This window comes from Vulpes lagopus, chromosome 1 (genome assembly GCF_018345385.1).
Source record: "Vulpes lagopus strain Blue_001 chromosome 1, ASM1834538v1, whole genome shotgun sequence".
Classification (NCBI taxonomy): domain Eukaryota; kingdom Metazoa; phylum Chordata; class Mammalia; order Carnivora; family Canidae; genus Vulpes; species Vulpes lagopus.
The window spans coordinates 5,955,981-5,973,492 of NC_054824.1; the positions used below are offsets into that span (position 1 = coordinate 5,955,981).

Below are 17,512 nucleotides of genomic sequence, written 5' to 3' on the forward strand. Positions count from 1 at the left end.
GTATGAAGTGTACTAATCTTATGTGTCCAGTCTGATCAGCTTTTAGATATGTACACGCCCATATTAAGGTCTTTAATTCATGGGATTGAAGATTTATGGAATCACTGAAAGCCCTTTGTGCAGGGCAAGTCACCATTTATTCCAGATTGGTGGTGCACAACATTGACTTCATCACACACTATATATATGTATATATCTGAAGCAAGAATGGCTGTACTGTTAAGAAAAAAAAAAAAGACAAACTCAAAATAAATCACAAACACACCCACCCACACCCACCTACAAGGCAGCTTGTTCAATAGTTTTTTTGTGTGCTTATTTTATGCTTATTTCTAAGACTGTCCTTTATTCCCTTCATGGATAGTTTGAAATTTATGATGAATATTCTGACTGTTGCTATGGTTCCCCTGCCTCTAAAATTTTATTATGCTTATTGTGTAGGCTGGGGTTTCTTAACCTCAGCACAGATTGCCGTTTTGGGCTGGATGATTCCTTGTGGGGGTAGGGAGAGCTGTTCTGGGCATGCTAGAGTGTTCAGCAGCATCCCTGGCCCTCCCCACTGAGATGCCGGGAGCACCTCTCCTTGTCCTCCCTCAGGCGTTAACACCCAGAGACATCCGCAGACAGTGTCGCTTGTGCCCTCGGGGGCAAAGCCATCCACCCTGGAGAACTAACTGGAGGAGGCCACAAGGAAGGGTCTGGGGTGCCACGGCCCTGCTGTTTGGGAAGATCCTGCCTGTGAAGGTAAAAAAAGAACCACCACGTGCACACTCGGGAGCTGCTGTTGAGAGCGTCCTGCATGTGCCCAGCCCTGTGCAAGGCTTGTTCCTAGTTCTCCCGGCAGTCTGGTGTGGAAGTGCAATTTTCCCGATTATACACGTGAGGAAACTCTGAGAGGTTAAAGAATTTATTAAGATTATGCCACGAGTAGACGGTAGAGTAGGAACCCGCATCTCTGTGGTTCAGATCCAAAGCTGGGCCCCTACCCTCTGCAGTGATGCCCCAATAGCCTCTAACAGATGTAAGGTGCACTCCCAAAAGACGTATTTTTGCTTCTTTATTAGTAAATGGTGGGTGGGGAGGGAGGGACTTGATGTACTAACATCAGACCTGCAAATCTGTTAGAGTTGGGACATTTTTGTGGCCGGCATGTTTAATTTTTAAACCATCTACTTAATTAAAATATGCCTGCCAAGTGGAAGCTTACTGAAAGAATACGGGGACCCAGCAACTTCTCTGTCAATATTTCAGGTTGCCAGAAAAGCGCTTGCAAGACCTGGAAGCAGCTCTTGGCCCTGGCTCATCCCACTGTGTGACACTTTCCGCTTGGGTTTTAGAAAGGGCAGTCACTTGGAAATGCAGTGTGTTTCCTTTGTTTCCAAAGTGGTCTTTGGCCTACAGTTGCATGAGCTTCATCTTACTAGAGCAATGCTCATAAATGAATCTGAAAATACAAATTTAATAATGTTCTTCAAATGGATTTTAAAAAACCTTGTGTAGGTGAAAGACATGTGAGTAAGAGATTTAGAAATCACCTTTTAGCCATTTAGACAGTTGAGCGTCTACCTTTGGCTCAGGTTGTGATCCCGGGGTCCTGGGATCGAGTCCTGTATCAGGCTCCCCTCAGGGAACCTGCTTCTCCCTCTGCCTGTGTCTCTACCTCTCTGTCTCTCATGAATAAATAAATAAAGTCTTTTTAAAATCACCTTTTTAGCACAAACTGTGTCACAATTTGAAACTAAAGTCAAAGAAAAAATTTTCCCTTTCCCCTTTTCTTAGAGTGATTATATTTGATGCAGCTATAACAGGTTATCATAAATGTCTGTAACTGTTTGGTATGTTAAAATGAAGAAAGCCAGGAAGAAGTAAACACATCTATTAGAATTCACTGCAGGTCCACTCACCTTTATAGGGAAGAACAAAGGCAAACTCATGAGTTTACAGTGTTTGGTCCAAATTAATTATTCATATAAGCCATTTCTACCTTGGCTATACGATTTTAGGTATAATAAATACAGCACAAGAGTTGAATTTCCTAAGGATCACATGTTTGGGTTTTGCAAAGCTTGGATTAATATCAGGGAGTCAGCCCCATCATCATATTTTGTCATATTAAAAATGAAGCCCTCATTTAAACAGATGATGATTCTTGACAATGCCACAATACCTCCAGGCTCAATTAATGTGATTGTTCTCTTCTGCTGGAGATAAGTTTATGTTTGCCTTTTAAGCAATAACATAATTCTTTTGTATTAGTCAATTGCTGGTTCTTTGTGAATTCAGAAACACACTTAACCTTATGTAAAAAATGTCTTTCTCTTATTGAAAGAGGTATTTGAACTTGTCACATGAAATCATAACCCCAAGATTCAATGTATTCTTCAACTGCCTAAATTTAGAAATTATTGAAATTCTTTAAGTAATTGTATTTCTGTCCTTGAGGAAAATAAATCAAGCTTAATGTCACACTTTATGTTTAGCACTATATGGAAACATGCTAGTGGGGCATCCAGGTGGCACAGTCAGTTTAGCACCTGATTCTTGGTTTCAGCTAGGGTTGTGATCTCAGGGTTGTGGGTTCCAGCCCCACGACAGGCTCCCCACTCAGTCCGGAGTCTGCTTGGGATTCTCTCCCTCTCCTTCTGCCCCTCCCTGCTGTGTGTGTGCGCGGACATGCTCTCTCTCTCTCTCTATCTCAAATAATCTTTGAAAAAAAATGACTAATGCTTCTTAAAAAGAGCAACATTCCTGTGGGCACAGTTATGAGAAAGTGATGGGGCCCAACTCTATTGGAAGAGGCCAAGAGAATGTTTTTAGCTGGGTTCCATTTTTACTAGAGGATGAAACAGTCTTGGTAGCTGAGTGTTTCTTTGGAACTACCTAACTCAGAACAAGCTGGAAGCCACAAGGATTATGCCATAAATCTTACCCCTTAAAAAATACATAAGCAAGTTGCATTATGGGGAGGAGGCAGGGAGAAAGATTTGATACTGCTGTTAACTAGCTGTGTGGTATTGAGCAAATCATCACTTTTATTGGCCTACTGGCTGATCTTGGGTTGGAATATTTGATTTCTAAGGTTTCTTCTAGCTTGAAGATCTCATTATTCTAAGATTTGTGTGATTAGAGAAGGCTCAGACAGTGGTAGGATAATTTCTTGATTTGGGTGCTATACAGGGAAGCCTTAGGATAAATTCAGAAGAATCCAAATGATGTGCTTATTCGAAAGAAAAGACCCTGATAAAAGAGGAATCTGTTATGATGGCTCTCCAATCAAGTGAAGTGCCCTTAGGCAAAGTACCTTTTTTTGGATAACACACTTACATGGTTCTGAAAAACAGAATGTTTCAGGCTGTACTGAGTTATACATCTGTTTTCAGAAAGTCCTAACAAAGTTACAATATCTGAAGAACTAGATTAAATACGTAGCTCTATGATGATCCTTCTGTACGTACATGTGCGAATGTATGTGTGTACATAACACACACATATGTACAAATACATTCATATGTACGGCTGAATGCCCAAGAAAGAAAGATCTTCAGGCACACAAAGCTCAGCGGGAGCCTAGAAGGTACAGCAGGAACATTCTCTGCAGTAGTCCTATGAGTTCAGTGTTCAGGGTGGTAGAGGCCTAAAGTACCAGAGAGAAGGTTGTGTTGAAGGAAAGGATCAGCATGGAGACAGCTGCCCAGCGGGAGCTTTGGAGTGTCACAACCTCAATGTGAGAGTCCCAAAACACCTCCCTTCCTCATCCCCACCCCCCAGCCCAAGAAAGCCTATCCTTGCTGTAGCTCTGGGAGGAAAGAAGTTTCCCATGAGAATTTGAAACCTCTGGCCTGTTTAAGGAGTTGAATTTATATTAATCTCATGGGGTAGGAAAACCATAAGCTGAGAAATTAAGATAAACGGAGAGTGAAATATAAGGGTATATGGCAGAAACAAATGTAAAACCACTGTGAAGGGGCTCTTCAGCTCAGGCCTACAAAGGATTTCTTTCAAAACAAAACAAAACAAAACAAAAAAACAGAAAGAAAAAAAGAAACAAGACCTGCTTAAGATGAATTCCTAATAAAAAATTACAACTGCCAAGGAAGTGAGATAGAATTGACACAGTAAATACTGGGATTTTCAGCTCAAGAAGTTGATGTAACAAGCCTTAAAGAATAATATAAATTATTTAAAATGATTAAAGGCATAAAAGACTATATAGCAACCTTAAGAAAGTGATATATGAAAAGCAGGTAAATATAAAAAGGTATAAATAGGGCTTCCATAAAGGGAAAGTCATTGGAATAAATTTAATAGATTAAGACAGATTAGACACAGCTGAAGAGACTGCAAAGCAAACTGGAAGATAAACTTGGAGGAAACTACCCAAAATGTAGCACAGAAAAATTTATATTCTAAACATATTTTGAGTAATTTGAACCTTAGAATTCCTTTCTGAAGATGAAGCAGTAAATATTTAAGCCATGGGTGTAAAGAGTGGTGCTAGACCTGTTGTGTGTAACATGGCAGCCATTAGCCACAGGTTGCTATTGAGCTTTAGAATGTGGCAAATGTAACTGAGGGATGGAATTTTATATTTACTTTTAATTAATTTAAAAACTTCTACCTCATTCAATTATTAGAAAATTCAGATATATTTACAACAACTTGGGCTACTTGGTGTGAAACAGGTAAAATTATGAATATTTAGTGTCTGAATTGAGACGTGCTGTTACATGTGAAATACAAACCAGAGATCAAAGACTTGGTATGAGGAAAGTAAAGTATTTATTTAAAAAATAATTGAGGGGCACCTGGGTGGCTCAGTTGGTTAAGTGTCTGACTCTCAGCTCAGCTCAGATCTCAGGGTCTTGGGATCGAGCACCATGGCAGGCTCTGCCCTCAGCTGGGAGTCATCTTGAGATTCTCCATCTCCCTCTGCCCCTCCCCCCCAGCTTAGGCACTGTCTAAAATAAGTACATCTTTTAAAAAAATTAATTGAATGTTGAAATAATACTTTGCATATACTAAATGAAATATGAAAATTAATATTCTTTTTTTTTTTTAATGTGGCAATTAGTAAAAAATCATACACATGTAAAAAACTACCCACATGACTAAACTCACATTTTCTGTTAGTACTATTCTGGAACATGTACTTAAAGAATGTTTGAGATTTGAGATAGTCCCTCAGATCTCAAATGCTGAAGGGTGAATAGGATGTAGGGAGCTAAAAAACTCCTACTAAAGATGGTGATTGCAAATACCGGAAGCTGTGCAAGCAAAGTTGTCTCTGTCACTAAAAATGAAGCCACTCTAAGGACTCTGGTTGCAAGTTGTGACTTCTTTTCCCTTAAGTTCCCAATAAAATGGCTGCATTTAGGTTAAGAAAGTGGTTTCTAGTTATTAAAATGATCATGAACACAGAAATATAAAAAATGTATATACATACACAAACCTAAATATGCATGCAAGCACACACACGTATTTATTTTTGGTTAGCAAAACTTCTCTTGATTTTTGTGTACTAAACAGTGCCATTTCTGAAATACTCAAGATAAACTCGGATTTTACTGCATTGGCTCTCCTCCTTAGTGTGACTATCAACTGGGGGCCTTGCTCAAAGTGCTGAGTTTGACCCAGTGACTGAATATACACATATTTTTATATATTCACAATTCATATATATAAACATATATTTATATAAATAGCAACATATTTCTCAATTGCAATCTTTTGTTCATTCATTTTATTTACCTACTGATCAAATGAACATTTGAGAACGTGAATTTTGAGCCACGTGCTGTGATGATAGAACCTTCTCTCCTTTGGGTCATCTCTTCTCCTTTGTAGGTCCCCTTAGCATTTGCCTTGTTTCTACTGTATTTCATCAATTACTGTGTGATCCACTAAGATTGAATGCTGCCAATTAAACTGTGACATATGATTGATTTTAAGACAGAACCCTATTTCTGAGATGTCAAAACGTGGAAAACTTGCATCTTTGATGATGTATAGCATCAGCATTCCCTAGGTCTCACTTTCAGACCCAAATTGAATACCGCTGACAGGTATGTGGACCTAAATGGCACCTCGCACTTGCCTTCCCTGTACCTGAATTCATTATGGCTCCTCCAGCTAACTCCCATTTTCTTTTCTTCTGTGTCTCAGTGGGCAACACCATCTCCAGGTGATTCTGGTGTAGATGGTTCTCAGTCCTCGCTGAGAAACACTGTTGTTCAAGGAAAGCCTTCTACAATCATGGCTAGTGTTGCAGTCCTGATGGCTGTCATCCAAGGGTTTATTTGATAGTTCATCATCATTGTTTTCCTCCCAGTAATTTATAAACATGCTAAGGACATCAACCAGCCTCACAATGCATTGTCAAGAATCACTCTATACTTTTTTCCTTAGAGAAATGCCTGTTTGATGCTATTCCCTGTTTCTTATCTTAAAACTGTCTCCTTAGGACAAAATATTCCTAACTTGTGCTTCAATATTTAAATATTCATTTGATTAAAACTTTCAGTAAAGCCTCACGTTTAATCTAAGCTTTAGGAAGGAAATCTATCTTGGGTGGAATAAAAAGGTAGCAGTTGGGAAAAGGTAACCACTTAATTCCAGTAACAACACAATGTTGAGACTTTTTTAAGCTGGAAAAGAACCCTACTCATTTGTGTACTCTGAAATGGGTGCAGTCATGACTCAGTGCCACCACTGAGTAAACAAATACGGAATGTGTTAATCTGTATGCTCTCAGTGTGCTGTCCTGTATTTTTGTTACTTAACTAGAACAAACCCATTAATATGTCGTATTAATACACCATCCCCACCTCTAAAGCATCATATCTCCCCACAGAATAAAAACAACCCATTTAAACTCTGCAAATGGTTTGTTGTCTCAACGGTTAAGACTTAAGACTAAGAATGAAAAATTCGGTAACACTTTCTAGAAAAAAATGCTTTATTGAAAAATATGATCTTTTTTTTTTTTTAAAAAAGAGAACTTTTATATACACTTAGTTTAGAAAGTCAAAAACACAATAAAATAACCAGATTTAGAAATTATGATCTGTAACATACACAATACTGATGCTGAACAAGATAGTTTAAATGTATGATTAAATCTTTCTGTCCCATCACATTTCAGTCATTCACATTTGTTAAAACCAGTGGTTAGGGACTAACGACAAGGTCTTACGTGACTTCCTTCCTCTTCAGGAAGTGACAGCCATGCTCCCTGGCAGATACAGAAAGGCAGCAGCCAGACAGTGTATTCTTATTTCTTAGAGTGTCTGTGTGCCCCAAAATAACATGTCTGGCCATTTTTATTCTTTCTATTTTCTTCTTTGAAATTTATTTATTAATGTGGCTATAGTGCCAAGTCATCTATACCAGGGCTTTTTAAAAATTAATTTTTAAAAATCGAAGTTCTAAGTATAGGGAGCATGAATTGCTATTGACAGCCCAGGACTCAGAACTAATGCCCTTAGGATATCGACATTCAACATGATTTTGGTCTCCAAGTCATCCCTCTGAGCAGCTATGAACCAATGTTTTTAAGCATGGTACTGAAGTATTTCAAAGCACAAATACCTTACAGAGATTTATAGTAAAACAGGAAAAATGGCTTGTCAACCAAAGTGCTGTTAGCTATTATATTCAAGAGGCCATCTTGATTTCACCATCTGAAGTTCTTAAACTTTTTTTTTTTTTAAACCAACTAGTTATTGCTTCTCAAAATGGGGAACCATAGCCATCTTCCTGGAGTGTCAATTTTATTCAAAGATTTGGAAAGAAGTTAAAAATTTTTCTAATCTTAAAGTTCTGTCGAATATTTCACAAGCAAAATCAGAATAATTTTACAGATAAAACATACAACTTCAAAGAAATTACAAGCTGACATTTTGGACGATGCCCTCATACCCTATCTCCTATGAGGAGTATTTCAGTAGTAACATCCATGAATCAATGACCTAGGAGACCCTGATTTTTGGAGGTGTAGCCAGGTCCGTACAGATAGTAAACACAAATAAAATTCAAACTCTTGACTCAATTCTCTGGAGTTTCACCTTCAAAAATAACATAATTCTCTGATTATATATACTCCTGTCTATAGTGATCAGGAAGAAAGCCAAGGAAAAAACTCTGGACTGCTTATTTTCCCATTATTTACTAATTAGAGGAATGCTGCAGTCCGAGAAGATTGCTGGCTTACAAGTAAACATACAATGTATGTCATAAAAAATAGTAGAAGTCCTGAATCCAAAAGATTTGAACTTGACCCACCAAAAATAATGGAAACCATAATTGTGGATGGTTTTATCCTTCTTTCAGATTCACATTCAATTACATCATCCCTGCTCCTTGCTCCCCTTTGTGTGGAAGAGGTAAACATATGGTGCCTTTCAGAATTATCTGTCATTAGTTATATTATCTCCTTTAACACCCCAAATCCACCAGGGATTCTTCCTCAACTCCAAAGAGATCCTTTCAGTATGTCAAGGGGGTAAACCCAAACTGCCTGCCAACAATGACTACTCCCCAAAGAGAAAAATCGATGGTCATTCTCTGTATAAATAACATCTATAAAGAATGAAATGAAGTTGCCAATGAATTTATAGAAGTCAAATTTACAAAAAAAATATATATATATATTTTTCAACAATGGGTCAACTTCATAAGGCCATGTAAGGAAATCATAATTTGTAAATCAGGTTGTCATCCAACACATTTAATAATTAATTAAATATAGTTAAATAGGATAATGGATCAAAAAAGACCCTAGATAAGGACTAATCTCATTAATCCCACAATTTAATGAGACCATCCCAACCACATGTTATGACTTTAGATGTCTCATGAGGATGCCACACTGCACCTATACACACTTTATCATGAGCTTTAAATCGACTGTAGAGTTTTGTGGTCTTCCAGTCCCAGATGTTCAATTTTCCATTTCCATCTCCTGAAATCACGTAGCTAGAATGGGAAGAAAAATAAATTCAAATTGTTCAAACACCTTAAACTTACAAAGTGGATAAGGAACAGAGTTTATCTTTTCACAGTAACATAAAAAAAAAGTCAGTGTGAATATACAGTACTCAGCGAGAATAACAAGGTAGAGCATAAAGCAGTCTTTATTTTAAACTTCTACCAAGAAACCTCTCCCCATTGAGCTACCTATCTGTGAGTAAAAATGTATTAACTTGGAAGACTGGGAAACCCAGGGGCCATAATAAAAGCAACATCAAATTACTCTTGAGATAGAAATACTGCGGGGGAGTCGGTTTCACACAGAGCCAGGGACACTCGTTCTTACCTTAGACTTGACCACCTTCATAATTATTTTTTGGCTTTAACATCTTTTGAAAATGTCTATGACTGACTCAGAGGTAGGAGTCTAAGATACAATTCCCAACCTAAACATACAAGGTTATAGAGATTTCTGGATTACTTCTACCTATATATTTAAGAATGGGGGAAATGAATGCAGAGTTTCACTCATAAAAAGACTGGACCTGGCCTTCACAAATCCAGTGTGGCCTAGAAATAGGCAAGAGCTGAATTTGAGGTTTCACCACAGAAAAGTGCAGTGAAGTTGTTAATGTCAACGTGGCAACATGGAATTAATTCTGTCAGTGTTTAATCACAACCATACAGTGATTACAGTCCTCCTAGCCTTGTGAAAAAAGCAGAGAGGAAATAAGGCATAGCCCCTATAGATAGGAATAGGACTAAGCAAGATAAAGAGACCCACTAAAGGACTTAAGGCCAAATGCAGTTCTCATAACTTGTTTTTGCCTTTCCATCACACATTGTTACAATCTGCACGATTATCATGCAGTTTATCAAGTGACAGTGATTTTTAAAGTGTTGTTATTTGTATAACAGTAGTTTATGTCATCATATTTGAATATGAGAATACACGAGAGGACCGAAACTTACCTCATGTCTGGTGAAAAGTCCACCTGACAAGCATAACCTGCTACCATATGGCCCTTAAAAATTTTTTTCTTATTCAATCTAAATCTGTTCTGTGCTCCAAAAATTAAGATTTGGTTGTCCATTGATTGGCATGCTAGCCATTTCCCTGTAAATTCAATAAATGAGACATTTTAGAGCAAGACTGGAAATTCTAAAGAGATTTTTTTTATTTTAAAAATGTTCAGACATTAATATTCTTTTGTTTTCAACTACTTTATAATAATATGAAAATGAATTTACCATACCATCTGTAAAGTGTTACAAATTTGTCACTGATAAGAGGGATTTATATATAAAGTAATGGATTTTGCTCATATAATCCCGTATCACTGAGCATTCCTCATATAAAAGCTTTTTTCTGTTTAAATAAGGATATACAGAAATTCTGAGTTTAGCATTAACAGAACTAAAGTAAAATTTTATGAAATGAAACTAATTTGGAGTAAGTACAGACAAAAGAGACTTCTCTATGCTAATTATGGAAAAGGAAAGATTAACTCTAAGTGAGAGAACCTAAGATTATTAAATAAAACTATATAAAAAAGAGGTATGATAAAAAAAAATTATAGGAACTGTTACCGAAAGGCCAAACTGCTTTTATCTACCCAAGATACACCAAAGTCTCTAGTGCCTAAACTACAGTTATCTTCTTGCATCTGATGCATTTGCAGCCATCAATAACTAAGGGAATACTCTTTTTTTTTTTTTTAAGGGAATACTCTTAATAAAATTCAGTCTGAGTGGGTAAATAGCCTTGTTCAGGATGGGCACAATATTTGTAATGGGCAGTATAAAAATAAACTACATAAAATGTAGATATAGGAGAGACAATGTGACAGTGTACAATATGGTGATTATCAAAAGAGGGCCCCGTTAGGTTGCTCTTCTCATAAGATCACTGTTTACCTGTGGCAGATGCCTCGATGGAAGAGCAAACTATTTCTTGCCTCCTCTTCCTTGCTCTACACTCACAGGAGCTATGTGCTATGTGAGTTAACAGTGGCTTTGATGACAGTGTTGCCCAAACATCAGATCCTCTACTTTAGCACCCTCAGATAGAGCTATAATTATATCAGCATACTGTCAGTATATTTACATCTGCAGTAGAGATTACTTTGTACTTAAAAGGCAATGCACTACTGAATAGAAAACAGTATTGGATTTATCTTTTTTATTTTGTCGGAGAAAATCTTTGATAGTAAATTGCTAAAGTATTCTTATTATGGGGAACTGGGTCAAAATCTTCTATCTTCTGAAAGAAAAAAAGCTCAGGATAAATCATTAAATGATTGAACATGATTCTGCTGAAAGGAAAATTATTTAAAAAACCTGATCCTCCCTCATATGGAAATCCTTATATGCTCAGTCAATGTTAGTGTAATTCACTGTTGTTTATTATTATCATTTTTAAAGATTTTATTTATTCATTTGAGATACAGAGATACCAAGAGAGAACATAAGCAGAGGGAGGGGCAGAGGGAGAGGGAGGAGGGAGCTCGATGTAGGACTTGATCCCAGGACCCTGGGATCATGACCTGAGCCAAAGGCAGAGGCTCAACCATCTAAGCCACCCAGGCGCCCCTATTATTATTAGTATTATTTATAAAGACAAGAGAATGGGTGAGGTGACTCACAGATGAAAACCAGTGACTATTTCTAATATTAAAAACGTTTCCTTATACAAGTATGGCACTGTGACAGACTTCCCCTAGGAAGAAATGGCCAAAGTTCTTTTGAGTACAGAAATCACACTTTGCCTTAAAAGCTCATTTATTTTTATTTTTAAATGTTTTTAGAGGCTCATTTAAAACCACATTTGCCTACTCACCATTTGGAGACAAAGTCACTGCAGGCATCGAGTGCATACTGGGCTCTGCTATATACTTAAAATCCACAGGGATATCCCTAAAATTTAAAAACAGTTTATCAGAATAAGTAATTTTAAAAAAGTATCTTTAGAAGAATTAACTTGGAAACTAAAGAGATATTCTTGATATATTTAAGAAACCGTTCATGAAACTTCCTGGGAGGGAAGGAAAATCACAAAATGGCATCCTGTTGCTTATTACAAATCTGTACTTCACAAGTGCCTTTCCATGATAATTATAACAGTGTTACTGATTTAGTTTTTCAGCTCTATTTGACTTAAACTTTGGCCTTTATGTTAAAAAAAAAAAAGTCTGTGACTGAAGTTCTCTGACAATGAACTCATCTAAAAATGTACCATGGTAGGCAGCAGCAAAATGTTTGAGGCAAGCCTACAGGGAGGTATTCTTATTTTACCTGCCAGTCAGCCTTAACTTGGTACTCTGCAAGCAGGTGAGAGTGTTAAAGAGCCTTCAGTAATACAAAGGGATAGTAGGCGAAGCTGTACAGGGATCTGCAAGCAGGCGGAGCCCATCCAGAGATAATGAGATTTCTGGATGGGTAAGGGGGAGTAAATGCTTGGTATCTGGACATCTTCTGTTATTCTAAATGTGTATGGTGCAGGAGAAAAGTGCATGAAAGAAATTCTTAGGTGAGTGATACAAAGGATAAAACAAAGACAATGAAAGTCCAAAACTAGTCACCTAAATCTAGAACCATGAAAAGTACCAAATGCCTTTTTGCTTTTAATATTCTCCATGATAAAAAATTCTTTAGTAATTCTGAAGGATTTTGGTCTTGTGGCTTTTCATAAGTGGCCAGAAATGTTTTTTAACAGGAGCAAATATGTGGAAAATGTAATCTGATGAATAACAGAATACAAAGCAGCAGTATCAGTTTCTAACTATGGTTCAAGTTCTAAAACTTTGATTAATTAGAGAATAATAACAATAACTATAATAATAATAATCTGCCTTTAAGTAAGGATCTTCTCTACCCATCTACCTAACCATCCAGAAGCAGCAAATGATTAGAAAAAACTTCTAGTAGGGTCCTGGTTAGAAGAAAATATTTTTAGGTGTAACCTGAAGAACAATATCATTTATCACATCTCCAACCATTTACACCTCTAAGGTACCAATAAGAAGTGACATTCAAAATGACCTAAACATACTGAAAAGAAGCTCAGTCCGAAAAAGGTTCAACTGTTTTCCCCTCCTCATAGAAAATTATTAGCCAATAATAATCAATAACATAGATTAAAACATAAGAGCATTTCTAAACTAACCATAGTCTAGGTTCAGATCAATCAATGATTTCCGAAAATTAAACAAAAAGAATGTACACAGATCCCTTATTTCAAGGACTCTGTACAATGATCTCTAGAACAAGAAATGGGTCTGAACACTGTTGAACATTGTTGTTGCTAGTAAAAATGTCTGCTAGGCATAGTTATATTTAATTAACAACACTCTTTTCTAATTGAAACTGTAATTCACTATAAGCTAGTAACTTCTATCTTACAAATAATCTTCAGTTTGGGAATGAAATCACTGAATAAACCTTAATAAAAATCCATGACATTTTATTTTATTTTTTTATCTATGACATTTTAAAGGTAAAAGATACACAGTAGGATCAACCTCTCAAATTTTCTTCTAAAAACATTTTAACACAATAAATACATACCTATGGGAGAAAACATGTCTATAACATCTCATGAATTTAGCCAATTAGCATACCATAGGCTGTTCAATATCTAATTATAATCTCTTACTCTCCTTTAAAACTGTCTGCTAGTCTTAATAATCTAGTATTGTTTAAGAAAACCAAGTTTCCTTTAGTTTTTCTTGTATCATGTGCTACTCTTAGCAGGCATAGGATCTAAAAGTTTGGCGAACACCACCTGTCTGAAGGCTCTAGTAAATAAAACTTTTCCTACTGCTGGAGTCAGTTCTCACTTTGAGGTGGTCAGGGCCTCCCTTTCTTTCCCAAGCAAGTTGCCAGTAAACACTAGTAATTGCTGTCAGGGATGGTTGTATGTGGTCAAGGATAGCTCTAGGGATCCTGAGGTGGTTTTGCTTCCTGTCTTTGTAGCAAGACTGATCCTCACGTTTCCTTCTGATTAATCAAACTGGAAGCAAGTTATTTTCTCTTCCCACCAGACGCGTCGTTCATCTAACTATCCAGCCATATGATTAAGAATTCAAGCTCTGGATGTTTTATAGAAGCCTCATAGTATCCACAAAGCAAAAAGCCTGTACACAAAAGATAAAGAGAAATCAAAGCATACTACACCAAAGAAAATCATCAAATCACTAAGGAAGAGAGAAAGGAGCAAAGGGACTATAAACAACCAGAAAATGACTAACAAAAGGACACCAGGAAGTCTAGACCTCTCAATAATTACTCTAAACATAAATGGACTAAATTTACAAAAGACACAAGTTAGCTGAATGAACAAAAACAAAAACAAAAACAAAAACAAGACCCAACTATATACTGTGTATAAGAGACTCACTTCCGTTGTAAGGACACATACAGACTGAGAGTGAAAGGATGGAAAATACCTTCCATGAAAATGGAAACTAAAAGAAAGCAGGGGTAGGTGCTATATTTGTATCAAACAAAATAGACTTTCAGCCAAAAACTGCAATAAGAGACAAAGAAGGTCATTATATAATGATAAAGGAGTCAACTCATCAAGAAGATATGACAAATATAAGTATTTATATATCCAACATCAGAGCACCTAAATATATAAAGCAAATGTTCACAGATCTGAAAGGAGAAATAGATAGCAAGCAATACAATAATAGCAGGGGACTTCAGTACCCCATTGTCAATAACAGATAGGTCATACAGACAGAAAAATCAATAAGGAAATATTGCACTTAAATGATGCATTAGACCAGATGATCCTAATTGACATACAGAACATTCCACCAAAAATGGCAGCAGAATACACATTCCTCTCAAGTGCACATGAAATATTCTCCAGGATAGGTGATATATTATGCCACAAAACAATCTTAGTATATTTAAGAAGACTGAAATCATATTAAGCATCTTTTCTTACCACAAAGGTATGAAATTGGAAGCCAATTATGAGAAAAGTGGAAAACATACAAGTATGTGGAGATTAACAATGTGCTACTAAACAAAACAAGGGTTAAAGATGGAAACAAAAGGGAAATAAAAAAGTATGTTGAGACAAATGAAAATAGAAACACAATATACCAAAACTTATGGGACGCAGCAAAAGCCAGAGCTAAGTTTATATGGATAAATACCTATATTAAAGAAGAATCTCAAATAAACACTTAACTTTACACTTTGAGGAATTAGGAAAAGAAGAACAATCTAAGATCCGAGTTGGCAGAAGAAAGAAAATACAAAGACCAGAGAGGAAACACACGAAAGAGACTAAAGAGATAATAGAAAAAGATCAATGAAACTAAGAGCTGGTTTTCTGAAAAAAAAAAATAAAATAAAATAAATAAAATAAAATAAAATTGACAAATATTTAGCTGAACTAAGAAAAAAAGAGAAAAACTCAAAAACGGAAATGAAAGAGACATTACAACTGATAATACAGAAACACTAAGGATCACAAGAAACTACTACGAACAATTATATATCAACCAATTAGAAAATCTAGAATGAATAAATTCCTAGAAACATGCAACTTACCAAGACAGAATCATGAAGAAATAGAAAATCTGAACATATCAGTAATGACTAAAGAGATTGAAACAGTCCTCAAAAACCTCCCAACAACAACAAAAAAGTCCAGAATCAGATGGCTTCACTGGTTACACACCAAACATTTAAAGAAGAATTAATATTAATCCTTTTCAAATTCTTCCAAAAAATAGAAAAGGGAACACTTCCAAACTCTTTTTATAAGACCAATATTAATTATCCTGATACCAAAGCCAGACAAGGACGCTACAAGAAAAGAAAATTACAGGCCAACATCCCTGATGAATATAGATGCAAAAATACTCAATAAAATTTAGTGAACTGAATTCAACAGTACATTAGCGGAATCATGTACCATGATCAAGTGGGATTTATTTTGGGGTGCAAGGATAGTTCAACACATGCAAATCAATGCAATACAAAAAGGAAGGATAAAAATCATAATCTCAATAAATGCAAAAAAAAAATGACAATATTCAACATCTTTTCATGGTAAAAAGTTTCAATCAACTGGATATATAGGGAACACAGCCATGTGTGACAAGCCCACAACTAACATCCGACTAACTAAACAACTGAAAACTCTTTCCTAAGATCAGGAAGGGTCTCTGCTTTAATCACTTTTATTCAACACAGTATTGAGAGTCCTAGCCAGAGCAATCAGGCCAGAAGAGAAAGGTGTCCAAATAAAAAAAGAAGTAAAACTATCTCTGTTTGCAAATGACATAAAATTATATACAGAAAACCCTCATGACTTCACAAAAAAACCTGTTAGAACTAATAAATCATTTAATAGAGTTGCAGGATACAAATTCAATATTCAAAAATCAGCTGCATTTCTAGATGCTTAAAATGAACTATTGGAAAGAGAAATTTAAGAAAACAGTCCTATTTATAATAGCATCAAGAACACAAGAAAATACTTAGGAGTAAGTTTAACCAAGGTGAAAGATCTGTATACTGAATTAATAGTTAAAATGTCCAAAATAACCAAAGCAATCTACAGATCCAGTTGGTATCTACCAAAATTCCAATGGCATTTTTGACAGAATTAGAACAATTCTTAAATTTGTATGGAACACCAAAAGACTCTAAAGCAATCCTGAGAAAGAAAAAAGGTGGAGACATCAAGTTTCCTGATTTCAACTATAGTTAAATAAAAGTTTTAGTAATCAAAAGAGTATGGTACTGGCACAAAAACAGATACACAGATCAAATGGAGCAGAACAGAGGGCCCAGAAATAAACCCATGTATATATAATCAATAAATTTTCAACAAAGGAGCCAGGAATATACACTGGAGAAAGGATGCTAGTCTCTTTAATAAATGGTGTTGGAAAAACTTGATATTCACATGCAAAAGAATGAAATTGGACCCCTAACTTATACCATACACAGAAATCAATTCAAAATGGATCGAAGACTTGAACATAAAACCTGAAACTCTTGAAAGAAAACACAGGAGATAAGCTCCTGGACGTGGGTGTTTGCAAGTATTTTCTGGATTAGACACCTTAAGCAAGGGAACAAAAACAAAAATAAACAGTAGGACTACCTCAAAGTAAAAAGGAAAGTAAGTCAAAATGTGAAGGCAACCTAAGGAATGGCAGAAAGTATTTGCAAACTGCATCTATGATAAGGGGTCAATATCCAAAATAGATAAGGAACTCATACAACTATTATCAAAAATCCTAGTAACCCAGTTAAAAAATGGGCAAAGGGAAAGCTGCCATTTCAACATGGATGAACCTGGATGGCATCATGCTAAGTGAAATAAGCTAGACAGAGAAAGACCTATACTGCAGTGTGTATATATAGTGCATGCTATATATGTGTGATAATAGTGATATTATCACTTATATGTACACTCCTCAAAAAAAAAGGTCAAACTTCTAGAAATAGAGTAGATTGGTGCTGCCAAGGACTCGGGTTGGGGTAGGGAACTACATGAGGCTGGTAAAAG

At 36.1% G+C, this 17,512-nt stretch overlaps 1 protein-coding gene across 1 annotated transcript in view; it reads right to left on the reverse strand.

Moving 5' to 3' along the window:
- Window positions 1–6,949: 6,949 nt before the first annotated feature.
- Window positions 6,950–17,512, reverse strand: part of CDC40 (cell division cycle 40) — a 51,998-nt gene continuing 41,435 nt past the window's right edge. The window contains exons 13-15 of the mRNA XM_041766163.1: window positions 11,807–11,883; window positions 9,940–10,084; window positions 6,950–8,973 (exon numbers count right to left, since the gene is read on the reverse strand). Coding sequence (XP_041622097.1) covers window positions 8,796–8,973; window positions 9,940–10,084; window positions 11,807–11,883 — 400 coding nt within the window. The 3' untranslated portion in view covers window positions 6,950–8,795. The remainder of the gene's footprint in view (window positions 8,974–9,939; window positions 10,085–11,806; window positions 11,884–17,512) is intronic.